This window comes from Helicoverpa armigera, chromosome 22 (genome assembly GCF_030705265.1).
Source record: "Helicoverpa armigera isolate CAAS_96S chromosome 22, ASM3070526v1, whole genome shotgun sequence".
NCBI lineage: Eukaryota > Metazoa > Arthropoda > Insecta > Lepidoptera > Noctuidae > Helicoverpa > Helicoverpa armigera.
In genome coordinates, this window is record NC_087141.1 from 6,576,042 (window position 1) to 6,590,747 (window position 14,706).

Below are 14,706 nucleotides of genomic sequence, written 5' to 3' on the forward strand. Positions count from 1 at the left end.
ATACAATACGATAAAACTAAAATAAAACATAAATATCAACTAAACAAGTTTTTACCGTATCCTAGATAAGTAACGTTATATGTGATGAATATAAGTTTAGCTAAATATGTATAAAACTAAAAAAATATCAACACATGTCAAGACCCGGTTTATTAACGGAGTTATATGAGTCATAGGGCAACTTCACAAGGCCACACTAAAAATAAATAGAAGTAGTATCTTAATTCGATTTTAGCCAAATAAGAAACGTAGCAACAGAGTTGACATTATGTGTGAATATTATCAAATCAAATTATGTATTAGTTAACCTTTTAATCCATAAATATCCAATGTTTTCGACTACCTATTCGCTAAGAAATGAAAACACAATCAGATTTATTTTCATCAAAGCCTGTCATATATCTGTATAAATAAATAGCAAATTCCACTCTTCTGATCGCCTAATGAACCTTCAAATCTCTCAACCCATACCTTCAACAGCAGCATGGGTATAAAATAACTCACATTCCATCACAGAGAAAGGACAGCATATCCTTCGTGTGTAGGGTATCAAGCGCCATAATGTTACGGTCAGTGGGCGATGACTGGCGTTGACCCATTCACGTATTATAAACTAGCTTCTGCCAGCTGTTTCACCCGCATCCCGTGGAAACCTCGGCACGAACCGGGATAAAAAGTAGCTTATAGCCTTTATCGATAAATGGGCTATCTAACACAGAAATAATTTTTCAAATCGGACCAGTAGTTCCTGAGATTAGCGCGTTCAAACAAACAAACTCTTCAGCTTTATAATATTAGTATAGATTACAAACTCCTCTTAGCCCATGTCCTAATCACATTTAAGTCTTTCAGACCAACTCTTCAACAACGGCCCGGGTAAAAAATACTACAGAGAAAAGACAGTAAGTATATCCTCCGTGTGTAGGGTATCAAGCGCCATAATATTACGGTCAGTGGGCATTGATCCATTCACATATCATAAATTAACTCCTCTTAGCCCATGCCCTAATCACATTTAAGTCTCTCAGACCAACTCTTCAACAACGGCCCGGGTATAAAATACCACAGAGAAAAGACATAGATCTTCCGTGCGGGTATCAAGCGCCATAATATGTCAGTGGGCGTTGACCCGTATACTGTCATAGCTTCTGAATTTGCTATACAATAAACTACAAAATCCTCTTAGCTGATCCCGTTATTATACCTTCAATCTCTTCAATCCTTCAACAATGTCCCGGGTACAAAATACAACAGAGTAAATACAGCAGATTCTCCGTGCATGTATCAAGCGCGATAATATTACGGTCAGTGAGTGTTGACCCATACACTGTCATAGCTTTTGCTCTTAGCTGATTCCACCTACCAGCGTTAAATCTAATTCAAAACCAACCCTTCATTGCAATCTTCTGTCGGGGTACGAAGTATCACCACACATTCCATCACACACAGAGAAGGGACAGCAGTTCCTCCGTGCGTATATCAAGCGCCATAATATTACGGTCAGTGGGCGTTGACCCGTTTACTGTCATAGCTTCTGAATTTGCTGTACAATAAACTAGAAAATCCTCTTAACTGATACACTAATTAACCTTCAAATCTCTTCAATCCTTCAACTACAGTCCTAGGTATAAAATATTTCAACATTCCATCATACACAGAGAAAAGACAGCAGGTCCTCCGTGCGTGTATCAAGCGCCATAATATTACGGTCAGTGGGCATTGGCCCGTAAACTGTCATAGCTTTTACATTTGCTAAAAAATAAACCACAAAATCGTCTTAGCTGATCCCCTTATATCCTAAACCTTCAATCTCTTCAGTCCTTCAACTACAGTCCTAGGTACAAAGTATTTCAACATTCCATCAGACACACAGAAAGAAGACAGTAGATCCTCCGTGCGTGTATCAAGCGCCATAATATTACGGTCAGTGGACGTTGACCGGTATACTGTCATAGCTTTTACATTTGCTAAAAAATAAACCACAAAATCGTCTTAGCTGATCCCCTTATATCCTAAACCTTCAATCTCTTCAGTCCTTCAACTACAGTCCTAGGTATAAAATATTACCACACATTCCATCACACACAGAGAAAGGACAGCAGTTCTCCGTGCGTGTATCAAGCTCCATAATATTACGGTCAGTGGGCGTTGACCCGTTAAGTCCAGACGCGTTGACGCCGCGTCACGGGCGCCGGGATTGGGATGCGTACACTTTTATGTTGGGCCCAATTGATAGGATCGTGCTTGGTATGTTGATGATAGATTGAGAGGAAGAGAGAATTAGATGATGTAGGTACCTATATGTAAAAGTTGGTGGTCTCTGTTGCCGTTTGATTGGTTACAGGTTTGCAACAGCAAAGCGACGATTAAGTAACTGCTATGATTAATTTGACAACAGGAAAACCACACTGTTTAAATTAAATTGCTAATTTTGAGGTTAATTTTGTACATAAAATATACAATACATTTGACATAATATTCAAAATTTTATCAAATTAAACTGTCAATTCGAAGGTAATCGTCGTTATAATGTGCCCTACCGATCATCTCCGTACTGATTTCAGAGCCCTTACTGAACCGTACTGAAGGTCTAATAACACGATCATCAATGTATAATAATTCGTATTACTTATGCGAAATACGAATTAACGGACAGTAAGCATTTAGGTAAAGACCCGGTTTGGTCAAGACTGAACGGCTGCTTTAGCATACATGTACATAGCAAAAAAAACTATGTATTATGAATCAAATACAAAGTTTAATGGCCATGAGAAGTGACCCGTGTCGTTTATGTTATTTATTCAATGACAGTGCGGATGTATCGAAGGACGAAAGGGGTCCGAACTCAGATTATTCATCGTTAGGTCTTTTGTGATATTTCAATGGACAATATTTCTAAAATTAGAAAGATGGTATACGAGCCGAAGCCTATCAAAATCAAAGAGAAAATAATCCTTAGGTACTTCCTTTTTAATATTACGAATGCGAAAGTTGCTTTGTCTATCTTTCTGGCGTTCGCGATGTTCGCGCGTATGCTTCCTTTTTTTCAAATCAAATTACCAAGAAAGACCTATAAAAATAACATTAGAAACTAAACAATAAACTCTATCGTAAACGACCCAGCCGATAATACAACAATTCAATTAGTTGGACAGTGGAAATGCGTAAGCAATTCTGTACTTAATGGCTACCCCTAATGGTATTAGCCGACATAAAAGGTGTTGAGCTCAGCGGTAAATCATCACTGGATGTAGTTAATGAGGGGCAGGACAGAAGAGAAAAGGACGATGACTCTAGCACATACACATACACGTACAAAAGTTTAGAAAATTGGAAAAGTATCGAAGGACCAATATTTGCCAAAACAGGTCCTTCCACTCGCATTGGCAGTTAAATTATAAATGATAAAAGAAGAAGTGACGAAGACTGGACGTTTTGGGATGTCTTTTGTGAATTTTCAAGTCCAAAAAGTGCTATTTTAGCAGCCAAAGAGTATAAATGATTTTGAGTTGAGTTCATACATGGCATGGCAAAAAATATTGCAATATTGTCTTCATACATTCTCTGAAGGCAGTTTTCCAAAAAAATGGGTCATTTACACACTCCAAAACAATAGAGAATTACCACAAACAAGTGTGACTTCAAGCGTTTTAGTGTATTCTATGCACGTTGAGAGCCTCGGAATAGCCGTTACTCACGTCACCCCAGCGAATACGCGTTGGACATACAAAAAAATGCTTTTACTAATTTACGTACTATGGGAAATATGTGGTGAAATGGCCATACGTTATAGCGATAAAGTAAATTACCAAAACCTTCATCTTCAAGTTAGTTACACCTTTTTTGTAGTTTGTTATTTTCAATTAGTATTCATGCTTTTTTTTATAACATTGAAAAAACAGTGTCCATTAGATTCTAAAAAGAATACGAGGAAAGAAAAATCAACTTCGTCATCATATTCAGCAAAAAAATAAATGACAGCACGAGCCGGACAAAAACTGATATCACAAAGGCATAGAAAGATACGAAGTTTTTTATAGTAATCGATTACCTATAAATAGATACGAGATGAATCATTCAATCCGTTCATTCAATTATTGAATATTTTTTACTGGCAATAATGAGTAAGTAATCATTGTGCGGAAATTATGACTTAAAGAAGAACGAGTAACGCATGGATTAGAAAAAACTGTTTGCTTTTAAAATTGATTGTTTACGCTTGCTCGGTTAATCGGGATAGTAAAATTCAAACAAACATCTCAGGCAAGATTATTTAGGTTTTTATTGTATTCTTATTTCAAATTGAGATTCGATGCTCTTTTTTTTAATATGTCTAATATGATCAAAAAGGTTTGATAACTTCAACGTCACTGCGGTTTTCTGTCGTGAAAACGAGACAGACGAATATACTGCATTTTTTATGTGAGTAGGATGTTGTTCTCATCAGTTATACTGCGGAGAATATGAAGAATCTCAATAAGAATTTGATAATATCCGTAAAGGCGGATGAGTCTTGAATTGTTTTGTAAGCAAATGGTAAAATAAAGTGGGAAAGAAAGATTCCATCTTAGTGAGAAGTTAAAGAATTCGTTTCACATTTTAGATTAAAATTAACCATGTATGACCATGACTAGGTAGATACTGAAAAGCTTATATGAGTAGGTCACGATGTCTGCTTAGTACTTAAAGATTATGTCACTTTTCTATTTGTTTTAGATTAAGTCACTGTTGCTTATATCCATTAAAGACTATGTAGTCATCGGTGTCAAGAATTGCAAAATCAAAATCAAAAGTCATTTATTCAAAGTAGGCTGAAAATCAGCACTTTTCGAACGACAAATTTACAAAAGACAGCCCCCAAAACGCCCGCCCTTCTGGTCCTTGCGGAGTCAACGACCAGGAACAGCCAAAGACTTGGAAACAGTCCATGGTAGAGACAAGGATTTCGACAGCTTCTAAATCTTATTACCGAATTAGCTTCTGCCAGCAGTTTCAACAGTGTCCCGTAGGAACATCTATCCCTATAGAAAATAACTTAAAACCTCCATGGATAATAATATTTAAGCAAACTCCTCAACATTATAAATTGGTATACATTGAGCGGCACACTTGAGTGACTATAGTTGAACAATAGTTAAAATACTAACCCACTTCGAAAGCCAATACAAACGTTGAACATTCTTTCTATTATAGTCCATTTTAACAGCACTATCCACTACACACAAACACCAATTTTCCAGCACTAAAAACTACAATCACCACACAACTATTTTAACAGTTCCTCACTAATTAAGTCAATGAGAATCGACACAATTAACACTTTAACTTTTCAATGCACATTAAAAAATAATAACTTCATACATTGCCATTAAAGAGAAACACCATTTACCAACTCCTTGTAAAACAATACTTTTGTTTATATTTTTTGTTCAAAAATATTTCCAACAAGTTTCGTGTATGTTTAAACCAGTTTTTTTGCTTTCTGAACACAAGATACAAAGCGACATTGATCACCGTACTGCGGTATTGTGGGGCGGCGCGTGCGCAGGCTTGCAACAATACCTTGGAATGTGGCGACGCAACGCGCTGTATTAATTACTGCAGTTATATCATAGTTACGGTGAGTGAATGTGAGGTAGATAGGTCACTTTGTAAGTAGGAAACTGGGTATAAACATAAACAAGTAAGAGGTTTATTGGTTACTATTCTAATGGACATTCTCTCTAATTTATCCAAATCCATCTACTAAAGTAGGTAGCTAATTTGCTATTTTTTCCAGGTCATTTGAAATGTACTTAACTTGGCGGGATACTTCAAATTATGAACTTCTCTTGAATGAAACCGGGACCTTTTGGCTCCTTAGCTCTTCTTATATTATGATAGTTTCTAATATTTGAGCCAATAAACTCTAATTTAATTGCAGCAACAAAAGAAGTCGGTACAAGAAAGTAGCTAAATCAGTACCGGCAGGAGCTACTTAATCGACTTCGCAATAAAAACGTTCTGTTTATAAATTCCTTCACAAAACAAGTAAAAACAATACTGGCACTTTAAAACACGAATTTCACACGAGTATTGTATGAAAATTGATAAAAACAATGGAGGATCAATCATGCACTCACTACTATCAGGTAGGTACATCGAAAACAAAATGACTAGCGGAGGTGCCGTAACGGAAAATCGCCTAAGAAAGTAGAACGCCAAAATGCGGGTGAGAGGGGGGCGAAGGACGTTACTGTTTTCGTGCTTATTCGTTTGGATCCCGTTGACAGAAGTCTCAAAGCACCCCAACGCTTCGTAGTTATCCCACCCCACACCCAGTTTACGAATTTGACATAGAAGATGGCGCCTGACACACCTACCTACATATAATATTATGGCATCTCCGCTCATCTTTCCTTACTCCTTAGGTAGTACCTACAGGTGCAAAATGACTCACGGAAATATGCGAGCACTAGAAAATATCACTAGGTAGAGTGATCATAACATGTGCATGGGTCCTTTGTCTAAATACCGTAAAAGCTGAGGAGTTTTGTAAACAGACGCTACGGGTATGAATGGCATAGTTTTGCATCATTCCAGACATTACGACGGTGTTACAACTTGGCAGTATAATAATAGTTTATTGTGTGCCGAATAACATATTGTTTTGTGCAATATGTTTTGTAAGTTAAGTGTTTAGCTGCAAGTTTGTGGTAGTCTGTTTTGCTAATGGACATCACGGCAGTAAGTATTGTCATCGCGGGAGAGAGAAAAAATAAGTTATTTAGTGTTGTGTACATGTCAGTAGCATGGACAATACTAAAAGACAACATATGTGAGACATCAGTACAGAAGCATGACGTCAGCAAATCCACCATAATCCCTTTAAACCAACAAAACAAAAACTGGACAGCTTCTCAGTGAAAATACCATTTAAATCTAACCAGACAGACCAGGTGTCAACTGCTGACACCTCACCAATCATACGCCATGACAGCCAACCAACCACATGGCAAGCCATCACAGAAGGGTACAATCATAGACAATTTGATTCGCACGCACAAGGTTCATCCACCTCGTTACGCAATCAGAGCCGCGGTAATGCTTTTTCATCTGTTTCTCTATTCGTTTGCGTTTAGGGCTGCCAGTAATGTTGTAATCTTATTATGTTAAACCAAGAGAAATGGCGTCAGATCGAGCTGAAGAGTTTTTTGGTTAATATGTCGTTGATAAATAGCCCATTTATTGAGGAAGGCTTGGGCTTCTTTTAATATCAGGTGCCCGGGGAAGTCGTCACGGGAAGCAGTGTGTTTGGTGGTAAAGACACATTGACGTTCAATCAAGAATACATATTATAATGTTTATGGGTCTGCAGTAAGAGCTTTCTACAGCATTTCTATAACTAAATAAGCAGCATCTATGTACCTACAATTTTATTTTATTACTCCTGTCATGTGTGTTTAGGTACTGTGAACCTCTAACACACTTTTTTGGAGTATGATGACACGACATATTGTAAAAATAATAGTGGTAGCCCTAAAAATCATGTTGAATACCGTGTGTTGATCCAAACAGCCGAGTCAGACGGTACAAAGTATGCGTCACCTAAAAACGAATTTAATTAGGCACATTATCATAATTTTACGATTAACATCACGAACGCGTTGGCTAGTATCTATTAATATTTATTTGAACAGGACTAGTTATAAAGAGATAAAGAGTGTTTAACTTGCGACGAATGACTGCTGTCTATTGGTAGACTTTTTTATTTCATAACACTCAAAATCAAGTAATGTCTATCTGGCCCTTACCATACCCTAGGATCAGCGTTGAACATAATATAGAATTTTAATTAATTTAAAAATACATTCTAGAACAAGTAGGTAATATTTTATAGTAATTATTTCTTCTACATAACTGGCAACCCTCACGCATCTTACGCTACGGCTGATGAGAATAACAAAGTAAACGAACGGAAACACACACAAATAATGTTGAATGTAAAAACAAACATCTTAGTAGCTTTAGTTTTATCTCTTCATTGGACTTTGTGTAACGTTCTGTTGAACTAACATGTTGCATTTGGAACTGCATTCTACGAAATCGTAGGTGATGTAGAAGAATTATGCATCCAAAATGCAGGTTTTTTTTATAATCATTGTACTTTATCTCATTACGTTTCAGTATACTGAAAACTTTACTCATGATCGATATTATGTCATTTCAAATTCAGCTTCTCATAGAATTGCGCAAAGATTTTGCCCACACCATACCCCACAAGAAACTGCCTAATTGTTCAGTTGCCAACCGATCTGGCTTTAACAGCAAGTAACTGGCCTCTCCCTATTTCCACAGCATTTCTATAAAGAATCAAAAATAAATACCTCCTCAGAAGATCTCCTGGGTGGTCTGTGTCAGCCATCCACTCAGACCCATTAGGAAGTAGCCACTACCGCATGCCTTTAACGCCACTGAGCGAAAACTTAAGGCCTAAGAATTAATCTGCCAGATAAGGGCAATATAATTAATCGTTTTAAGATGCGTTGCTAGACATTAGAATGAATTTCTTGAAAGGTCTTTCAAGTAATGTGAATTTCGTATTGTTTGAAGGTGTAATTTAATTAAGGTTGATGAATAATGTGAGATTGAATCTGCAGGCGATTATTGTCTTGGCTTTTATAGTTACGTACTCTCAAAGTCTCAAATCATACGACACTGTTTCTTATTTTGTTTCAGTCTAGCCATATTGGTGTAATCTTGGGGTCCTAAATGAAAGATTCCCATCCGGAAATGATTGCTAAGTAAAATGGCACCAAGTAAAGATTAAACTACTAAAGACCTGTATTCACCATTTCCATTACCACCATGTCTAAATAATTATAATGAAATTAATCTACTATAAGACTTACAAGTCTTACAACGAGGAAGTATCAGTGTTTCCTAGCGGTTCGCGTTGCCGCATGCCTGAGAGCCAGACAGCGAAAACGGATCGGTTTTGATGAATGATACCTTTAGGTAAGAAGTAAGTTATAAGTAAAATATTGCTAAGTAATAAAGCGTAGTCTCTTTAAGAATGGACTTACTTAAAATACGGCAAAAAAATGTTCAAGTACGTTTTGAACGTTGGTCGACGTCAAGAAGTCCATATAGCCTTAAAACATCTTGAAGGTTTTAATCTGCTCCTCTAATACGGTCTAGATTAAATAGTGAATGAATGTTGTTCATGTGGATTGGTTTGTACTCTTATTTCTTAGAACTTAACTAAAAGTCACATTTCGTTGGACTAAATGCAGATAAGGAAGATAGATGACGAAGAATATTCGAGTTTTATAGAGTAGGTACCACCTATTACTTTCTACATTCAGGATGGCCCTGTCATCTTTTTTGCATGACAGTCTTCTCGTCCTACTTTAGAAATAAAACAAGGTAAACCTAATTAAGAGTCTCATATGAGCTTCTACTGTTTTGAATACCATATCATTAGAGGAAAATAACTAACAAAGGTCAGTGGAATCTCGTCCAATGAATATAGTTTTATAAACATGTGTAAACTAGGCTAAAGCAATGATTTTATCCTTGTTGTTTGAATTCTTAGTACATTGCTTCCTCTTATTATCATGTGTTTAATTAATTACAAATCCTTTGCATATTTGTATTTAAATGTTTTGTTTGTTTTGATTGGAAACCTAACAAAATATGAGAGTATGGTTGGAGTAATATTTTATTTTGAGAATTTTGCATTGAGGATATGCTCCATCGTAGTACTTACATGAAAGCTTTACATAGTGACACATACATTCAACATGTAAAGAAGGTAGATTAAATGATAGTGAACTACACCTGGTCGCCTAATCCTAAGCCCATGAGACCATTAGGTTAAAAAAACAATCGTATTTATTAAAATCAAAGTTGAGTGACCTCTTTTGCCACTTAAGTTCTTTAGATCACTATCACCATAAGAACTATAGCTTCCACCAGTACAAACGGTGTGACGGCGACAGTTTTCCCATACAGTCTATTATCACCTATACACAATAGATCTGTTCTGTAATTGTTCACTGTATTACGTAAACTATTCTTCAGCTCTTGAATGAAATTGAAACTCATAGCACCTGTCTGCATCTTGGAAATATTTTTCTGCTTTAGTTCTTGGATCGTACGAGTTCAGTTCAATGTCTTCAAATAAAAATAAAACAACAAGAACAGTAAACAATTCTTTAATCAAATAACTGAACTAACTACATTCCTAAATCAAGGACATAACACCATAAAAACTCTTCGCAAAATTCGCCGAAAGCCGTTTGCCCGAAACATTTAAGACACGATTTTGGGGCCCCGTTAAGTCTCTCGTACAACTTACATCCGATAGTCCATCATCGTCGGTCAACGTACTCGAATGACGGAACACAGGAAGTACTCTTTATGAGGGGAGAAGGGGGAACGGATATTTCGATAGTATGACATTATAGGCATAAATAGCAACTTATCATTGCTTCTTTCCTTTCAAGCGATGGCCAGTTCAATCGCCTTGAAAAAACTGTCCTTGTATGGCTCAGTCGATGGCTTTCTTATGCAAATTGGACATCCATGCCCATGTATAATTGAATGGTTTGTTTTTAATTTATCGTTTGCTTCCGACGTCTCGGCTTTGGAGTTACATGATTATCTTTCAAGCGTTACTTGCTTAGTTTTACTTTTTCGCGCCTTCCCTATATTGATTTTAACCGTCAAATCCGTAGCGGACCCCAATCGGGGTCTGAACATCAATGTCACCGTAAGCTCGGTTTAGACCCCAATTGGGGTCTGCGAATCAGTCATACACTTTCCTAATTATTTACGCTCATATTTATTTTCTTTCCAATCAAACCACATTTGTGAGTACTAAATAAAATAACTAAATAAATTTAAATTATTTTTACGCATTCAAACCTTTCATATTTAGCATCCCGTTAGAAATATACCTTTTTAAAATCCAATCGTAATTACCGGGAATTCTGATCGAACTGGCCATGTTTGTTTACATTAGTTGTTTTTTTAAATTTGAAGACGCATAGACAAGATGGCGACGGTGATAGAAGTTTTGCATCGAATGATCCGATTCGTTAAAATAAAGAATCGATTTAATAATTTTATATTATAATATTACTAAATTGCACTTTTGTATAGGTACTTACCATAATCTGAAAATAAATTAGGAAAAGTAAAATGACTTAATTTATTTTGAAAAAATGCTAGAAAATCAGTGGTAGAAAATACGTTGTAGCCGGAATAAAAAATCTTCGGTTTTAGGGTTTCTGAAGACGGCAAATGAAGACTTATTTATTTCTTCGGGTGTTTTATGTGCAGGATTCCTGTAGACCTGCCAAACTTAATGGCGATTCGTTACTTCCAACTTTTTAACTGAGCGGCAAAGCTATTTGACGAGAGCCGTAGTTAGGTGTAGTTATCGCAAAATTTTATGACGATTTCATTGTTTGAAAGGGCAAATAGTTCGCTGTTCATCGAAAGCTGGTCCAAGATGGAAAGATGGCCGCCGCCGACTTATTTTTAACCGACTTCCCAAAAAGCGGAGGTTCTCAATTCAACCGTTTTTTTTTGTATGTTTGTTACGCGATTACTCAGCCATTTATTTATCGATTTTAATGATTCTTTTTTTGTTTGATAGCGTATACTTCCGAGGTTGTCCCGTTATCATCAGGTCAGGATCTGATGATGGAACTTTGAGAAATCGAGGGCAACTTTCGAAAGTTGCAGAAATACATAGGTTGAAATCTTATCACTCAGGTGTTTGCCTGGTAGCACTATTCAACAGTGAAGGTTTTGAGCTGAACTGATGATGGAGACCAGTGAAGTTCGAGGGAACTCGACAACTGAATATTTAAACTTTCTCGTGTTTGTGCTTATATTATTCGTATTTACGAGGCCTCTGCAACAGTGAAGGAGATGGAGACGAGAGAAGTTCGGTTGTCGAGATCCCTCGACCTTCTCTGGTCTCCATCATCAGGTCAGCTAAAAACCTTTACTGTTTCATAGTGTTATCAGACATACATCTGAGTGTCAAGTTATAACCTTGCTTACAATTTTCGAGAGTTGCCCTCGATTTCTCAAGGTTTCCATCATCAGATCCTGGACCTAATAACAAATATGGGGAATATACCCTTTCGACCAAAAACAAACATCCAAATTGAGAACCACCTCCTTTTTGGGATTCGGTAAAAAATATTTGGTGACTTTAAAATCAATCAATTATTATTATTGTTTCTCAACATCAAATAAGTACATTACTTTGGTAGTTACAAATTGCATTATATTTCAGAACACCAGGCTTACCCTCATCATCATCATCATCATCATCAGCCTATCGCAGTCCACTGCTGGACATAGGCCTCTCCAAGTGCACGCCACTGAGATCGATTGAAGTAGGCTAAATACCTCTATGAGCAGGCTTACCCTCCGCCGAAACAAAAATCTTAGAATTGTTCAGAAATAATATAAGAATAAATTAAAATTCTGTAATAGGTAATAAAAATTCAATTAAAGTTAAAAATTATTACGAATGACGCAACACCAAAATAAATAATACATATAAAAATTTAATGCTAAAAACTTTCATAAAACTTAAATATCTTTTCTCTTAACAACAAAAACAAATTGAACCTATAATTTAAAATTAATAAATAAAATTGAAATAAGTTGCTATTAAAAAAAATATATAAAATTGGTATTCGATTATTTATAATAAATATCCGATTTAGGTATCGAATGCACACCGATGATTGAAAAAAAAAATAAAACTCTATTCCAAACTCTACTTGTCTGTGACTTTGATCTTGTAAATATTGTTCATTTTTATTGTGTATTTTATGTGCTGATTTTCTAGTTATTGAACATAAATAAGTGCACGAAATGTATTGCAATGGATTGAAAATGTTATAAATATGACGTTTGTGTTGTGTTTGAGAAAGTGATGCGATTATTTATTGGTAAGTTTTCACCAAATTTGAAATGCCTAACTTTTCGATAGACTTAAAAACACCGTAATTATTATATTTTTCTGAATTAACTGACCCCATTTGACCTTTGCACGTTGTTGTCAAATAAGTGAGCTCTAAAGTTATAGGTAAAATACTTCTAATCAGGCATTACGGACTTAGAATTCATGTGTTGAAAGTTAGTACAAATTTTTGACTTCCATGTCGCGATTCAAAATAGCCCGCCGAATCAACGGTATAGTCATATGTCAAAATCTTGTCGAGCAGAGGGGTTAAGGATATCCCATATTAGAAACCTTAAAAGTGTAAGATGGAACAACATGCTTACAGACACCCCTTAAAGGTTAACCATCCTTTGCATTTAGCTACAAATATTTACGATGCTACTTTGCCCCGGCTAATAATCCATCATATGGACAGTTACTTAACATTCTCAAATAACTTTACTAGGTATTTGAGATGATCTATTGCTTGATAAATTATTAGCATTATAAATTCTATTGAATCAGATGGATACCTATCTTACTTTAGAACAATAGGGACCAAGAATGTGTTGACAGAGAATATACATAGACGGACGGAATACAGACAAGTAATTAGACCACAGAAGATTAAGGTGAATACCATAGTTTGATTTGATCAGAGATAATATGGACGGATAGACAAGGACTGGAGAAGAATAAAAAAAATAGAAATATAACAAATACTATCTGTAAGTATGAATAAGATTTCTAGACTATGTAACGTCGATAATGTTATAAACCATAACTCACTCACCTGTTGCTACTCTATAGAATACAGTTACCTATCCATAAAAGGCGTTTTACTACGCAACTTTAATTTACGACTGCTGTCTCAGTTCGCATGTTTATAATTGGCAATAAAACTTACTCGCACGTATATTTCTGCGTTATTATTTGTAATCTTTACACACTGTTTCTTTTTAGATTGAGAAGCTGAATAGCAGCCTTCGACAATCTGGCTTCTAAAGACAGTATTACTTGTGTGTGTATTCCCGACTGTCAGAGGTTCGTCCTCTGTCAGAGGATCCATTTTCTAAGCTAATGTAAACATTAATCTAGCCCAACTCAAAATCCAGTACTTAAGAATGAACGGTTTCTTGTTGACGTTTGAGAGTATTTTATAATCTGATTAAACGAAGTAGTGGAAGCTGGGCATCAAAACGAGAGGAAAATTCAGATATCTCTGTCAATGTCTGAAATGTAGAATGTATCTCTGTAGAATATAATTTAAAGCATATAATATCCAATCGACTTCTTCTGAGATATGATGATGATGATGATGATGTCCTCCTAGCTACGGCTACGGCGGCTGTTCTCATGTAAGGAGATCAGCCAACTGCGCAGGACATATTATAGTGCACGAGCATTTGCGCAGACACAGGTGCACTCCCTATTCCTTCACTCTCATAATCCGATGGGACGGCAATCCGACACGACCGGAGAGAGATCAGGCGCAGGACCGACATTTACGTGCTCTCCGATGCACGGGTGAATCAATCACCAACTTCTGAGACATAATGTCATATCAACAATTTAATGACCGTCTGACCCAAGTCGGATATTTCCGTACCACGATGTTATTCCAATGTATATTGGATAGTAAGTGAACGCTATTTCAGAATAGAAGGTCAATGTCTGCGGTTTACGACCACATATGCAAAGAATAATTGTGAATGAGGACATACGGGTAGCGGTTATGTGGTTAGCGT

The 14,706-nt window shown here is 36.3% G+C and overlaps 1 protein-coding gene across 2 annotated transcripts in view; it reads right to left on the reverse strand.

Moving 5' to 3' along the window:
* LOC110375594 (unconventional myosin-XVIIIa) overlaps window positions 1-14,706 on the reverse strand; it is a 245,879-nt gene that overhangs the window by 219,244 nt on the left and 11,929 nt on the right. The window contains exon 1 of one of the 2 annotated variants that reach the window (XM_064040283.1): window positions 5,148-5,213. The exons of the other annotated variant lie outside the window; for it this stretch is intronic. Within the exon in view, the coding sequence (XP_063896353.1) occupies window positions 5,148-5,198 (51 nt within the window). The 5' untranslated portion in view covers window positions 5,199-5,213. Of the gene's footprint in view, window positions 1-5,147; window positions 5,214-14,706 lie in introns of those variants that run through there. 2 annotated transcript variants of the gene reach the window in all.